General features: G+C 47.6%; 1 protein-coding gene across 1 annotated transcript; it reads right to left on the reverse strand.

The window, feature by feature from the left end:
- Positions 1-3850, reverse strand: LOC308254653 (C-C motif chemokine 26-like; the record flags this gene model as incomplete). Its single annotated transcript, XM_080680941.1, has 3 exons — positions 1-303; positions 3573-3687; positions 3778-3850. 3 exons carry the CDS (start codon positions 3848-3850, stop codon positions 165-167), a joined length of 327 nt encoding a protein of 108 aa, XP_080537067.1. The 3' UTR covers positions 1-164.
- Positions 3851-5048: the final 1198 nt, after the last annotated feature.

Genomic DNA, 5048 nt, shown 5'->3' on the forward strand with positions numbered 1-5048 from the left:
GAAGAGAACTCAGGTTTATTGAATAAGAATGTTTATGAGCAAGTCAAATCTTTACAAAAAAACTTTGTCAAAGAAAACTCTGGTAGAAAATACCTTTCCTCCCCACCAGGCCCACGGAGCCTTCTTTTGAGCAAATTCTCCATGCTCTGCCAAGGACAACAGGGTCAAGAGAGGGTCCAGGTGTCCTTGGGCTGAAAATTCAGCAGAATCAAATTTTGTTGAGCTTTCAATAACAAAATATATCTTCGCACCCATTTTTCCTTTGGTCGGGCACAGACTTTCTGGCCTTTTTTGGTAGTGAATCTGTGGGAAAGAGATGCCGACAGTCAATGCTGACTTTAGCGTCCTGGAAAGGGATGGAGGGGCAGCTGCCTGACTCATATTCCAGCCTTGCCACACCCCTGTCACACGGTCTCTGCTCCCTTTTCTGGCCCTTGCCCTCCATCCTGTTGAATACATCACTTTTCGCTGGACACCACGCTTCTAGGCCCACCTCCCTCAGGAAACATTTTCCACCCACTCTAGTCCAAAGAACGTAACTTGTACCCTGCCTCTTAACTCTTTTGTTTTAACCTAACAGCTTTACTGAGATATAATTCACACACCATACAATTCACTCATCCTATATAATAAAAGCCTACTATGCTAAGTTTCCGGTCATCCAGCCGGTCGTTCAACCAATCAAAGTGTAATATGCTAATGATATGCTAAGGCCGCTCAACCGCTTGCTTGCTATGATGTGCACTGACCACCAGGGGGCAGACAGTCAATCGGTCAACAAGTCGCTATGACGTGCACTGACCACCAGGGGGCAGATGCTCCAACTGGTACGTTAGCTTGCTGCTGGGGTCCGGGCGATCGGGACTGAGCAAGATGGGCTGAACACACCCTGGAGCCCTCCCGCAGTCCCTCCCCGGCTGGCCAACCTCCTGGGTCCCTCCCTGGCCCCAATTGTGCACCGGTGGGGTCCCTTGGCCTGGCCTGCGCCCTCTCACGATCTGGGCCCCTCAGGGGATGTCAGAGAGCCAGTTTCAGCCCAATCCTGCAGCCAGGCTGAGGTACCCAACTGGTGCACAAATTCATGCACCGGGCCTCCAGTTTAAAGTATATAATTATCACTCAGTGGTTTTTTGTATATCCATAGGTGGAACAACCATCACCACTATCAATTTTAGAACATTTGCATCACCCCCAAAAAGAAACCTTATACACATTATGCCACTTAATTCATAACCACATTATTGTGGGTTGTTTGCCATGATTCCTGCATTCCTTATATATGATTCCTGATTTCCACTGTGATCTCACTAAGTAGGGGGTTGCAGTTAATGTCCCTGAATCTTCTCCAGCCTCATGTACCCTGAGAGTCAGACATGATGAGAGCATAGATCGGGTCGTTCTAACCTGGAGCACCTTGCAGTGCCCAGCAATGTTTTCAGGGCTCTCAGGAGGGCCCCAGGACACACAGGGGAGAAAAGCCAAGAGAATGGAAAGTAAGAGAGAGGAAGAACTTTCTGGACATATGAAAGCATGCCATTGCTCCTATTGAGAGATGGAGGTCTATGTTCTCACCCCTTGAATTTAGGCCAGCCTTAACGGCTCATCAACCAACAGAGTATAATTCACACACCAGAGGTGACACTGTGTAACTTCATAGGCTAAGTCAGAAGAGATTGTGGAGCTTCTGCCTGGTTTACTGGATCACCTATGCTGGAGCCTTGAACCACCTTGTAAGGAGTCCTACTACCCCAGGTCACCATACTGTGAGGAAGCCTGAACTAGCCCAACGAAGAGACCACACAGAGAGGCCCTGAAGAGAGAGAGATGCCATGAGCCCCAGCTGTTCCAGCTCTAGCTCCAGCACCATCGGACCGCAAACACCCAGCCAAGTCCTCTGGAATTTTGGACCCACAAAAACCATGAGATGAGAAACTGGTCACTGTTGCATTTAGCCCCTAAGTTTTGGGGTCATTTGTTATGCAGCCATCTATAACTGATAGAAACCTCTCACCTTCCTTTTACAGGAAACTTGACTTGCCCAAGGTCACACAGCTTGTAAGTGACAGAGCCATTGCTTTGAGTCGAGCTCAGGGCTCTTTGCCAACTGTTGGTTAAGTGTTGATGACTCTAAAGCACCAGAAAGCCAATTAAGACACAAATGAGAGGCTCTGGGCATCCTGAGTCCCAGAGTGCCCCCGTCCATATCTAGGCTTTTGAGTGTCTCTTTCCCCTCCTTAACTGTCTCAAAATGCTGGCATTCAGGTTGGCCTCCAGAGCCCCTTCTTCCCCTCTGCACCATTCTCTCATGCTCAGGAGCCCAAATAATTCCAGTATTTGCACTTAAATATGTTTTTGTTGAATGTTGGTAACTTGGGTTGTCACCCTACCTCTGCATGTGGCAGTGATGTGCCCAAATTCTGCCACTTACCCAACATTTGTTGAACATTCACTGTGTGTAGACACAGCAGTAAACGCTTTGCATATAGCAGCTCATTTAGTCCTGCCAGGGAGCCTGTGAGATGTGTGTCATCACTCCTGCTACCAATGACCCCAGCATGACCTGGCTCCTATTTACCTGTCTGCCTGGTCAGTGACATGTTCATCCTCCTTCCACTCACCTGCTGCTCCCTCTGCCTGGTACACCCATGCTCCTTCCTGACCACTTTAGTCAGGCCACTCCCACTGTTCCTGAGGGTCTCAGTGTAAATGTCACTTCCTCAGGGGGATCTCCTGACATTGAGTGAGGTCCTCCTGTGACTATGCTACAGAGTGGCAGAATAGGCTGCTGCAAAATATGCCACTTTGGCATAAAGATTATTTTGAGCTAAAGGCACTTAAAAATAAATCTGGTACAAGAAGGGCTCTCTGACCTCCTCCTTTCTTCCTGGAAGCAGGAGATAAAACCCCACTGTAAAAAATGTCCTCCCTGTACCAGGAGGAAAGAAACATTTTTGTTACCAGAAATAGGGAGTCAAGGCCAAGAGAATTCTGTAGAAAGAGAACTTAAGATAACTCTTATCATCCTTTATGGCCTCCCCCATACATTTTAGTTACTTTCCCACAATTGCCTCTCTTTATTTTAGTATAAGTGCATTTAAGTTTTGCCTCATTTTCCTATGAGGGCTCCACGTACATGTGAAATCTGTACACTTTTCTCCTATTCATCTGTCCATCAATTTAATTCTCAGGCCCAGCCTAAGAGGTTAAAGTTTTGCCTCCCTCTCCTGCTGTCCTTCCTGCTGTCCCCTCAAGCACCTATCACAACTGAGATGATATATTTTGTGAAAATGTCTCTTAATGCCCCCTTTCTTATGCTAGATGTAAGGTCTATAAGGGCTGTCTTGTTTGCTCTTTTATACTCAGCACTTAGTGCCTGGTACATGCCTGGCACAGGGTATGGAAGTTAGGAAACCAAAGCTCAGAGTCACACTTGTTAGTGGCAGAGGAAGGATAACAACCCAAGTTCCCAGGTTCCCATCCTGAAGCTCATCCTGGCACTGTAGGGGCCTGCCTTGCACCCACCCAATTACATGGCTGTCAGGGACCCTAACGGCCAGATAAGAAATACTCACATCACAGCCTTCTGGGAACAGCTGTTCCTAGTGAATTCATAGCTCTGCACCAAGTTCCAGGGAAGGGTCTTTTGGATGAATTGTAAGCAGCAGTATTTGGCCACATCACTGCCACCTAAAAAAAACAGCGAAAGGAAAGAGATTGGAGACACCCCTTTGCTTCTACTCCTAGTCATCCTGGAAAGGGAGTGGGGCAGCTACATACGTGGGGCAGCTCCAAGATGGACACTCAGGATGAAAAGTAGGAGAACAGGGGGAGCCGTGGGGAAGCTCTTCATGGTGCTGCAAGCCCTTCACAACCTTCTCCCCAATTCCTCCTGTCCTAACCAGACGCCCTTTTATGGGGCCCAGCGGTCCCTACAGATAATTCCAGATAAAACAAGTAATCTGATATCCTTGAGAAGATTGAAAAGTGAGACAATATCATGGGAGGTAGGGATGGGAGGAGCCGGCATGCAACTGAGAGCCTGGCCCAGTTTTATGTCACCACTTTCTCCTCTGAAAACAGATGAAATGAAATCATTTCAGTGAACTGACCTAAAGTCCTTTACAACACAATTAGTTGTTCCAGGTAAATACCTGGTTCTTGGCTGAAGCTTTCTTTGCTTTATAAACATTGCTTATCTCTTGGTGAGGTCTGGCCAGTCTCGGGATGTGTGTAGGGCAGCCTGACCATGGCAATGGATGTTCAAGAACAAGGCTCCAGCTCTCTGCCTGTTTCTCATCGTGGTGCAGATCAAGGTGAAGAGGAGAGCCCCATGAAGGAGCTTCATTCCTGAAAGCTCTGCTGACTCAGCCAGCCAAGGTCCTGGAGAAGCTCCCAGGCCAGATCCCCGTGTTCTCCAAAGCCAGATACACCGTCAGCTCCTTTGGCATCAGAAGAAATGAAAAGGTTGCCGTCCACTGCACAGTGCGTGGGGCCAAAGCAGAAGAAATCTTGGAAAATGGTCTAAAGGTGTGAGAGAATGAATTAAAAAAAACATACAACTTCTCAGATACTAGAAACCTTGGTTTTGGGATCCAGGAACACATCGATCTGGGGATCCAGTATGACTCAAGTACTTGTCTCTATGGCCTGGACTTCCATGTGGTGATGGGTAGGCCAGGTTTCAGCATCGCAGACATAAAATGCAGGACAGACTGCATTGGGGCCAAACAGAATCAGCGAAGAGGAGGCCATGTGCTGGTTCTGGCAGAAGTATGATGAGATCATCCTTCATAAATTCCTGTTTCTATCCAAAAAGCCAATACCATATTTTCAGTAAAATGTAAAAAAAAAAAAGGAAGTAAACAAGAATATGCCTCCTATGTTCTTAGTTTCACACACACATCACCCCCCACAGGGTGCCAGAGCTGCTTGGGGGCACTCGGAACTATCTCATGTGGTATAGAGAGTCCCAAGCCCGACAGAACACCACACCTGCCCGGAGTCTGAAAGACATACTTTCCCCAGGCCCTGCTTTGCACCTCCCGAAT

The sequence above is a fragment of the Plecotus auritus genome (genome assembly GCF_963455305.1).
Source record: "Plecotus auritus genome assembly, chromosome: 7".
NCBI classification, from domain to species: Eukaryota; Metazoa; Chordata; class Mammalia; order Chiroptera; family Vespertilionidae; genus Plecotus; species Plecotus auritus.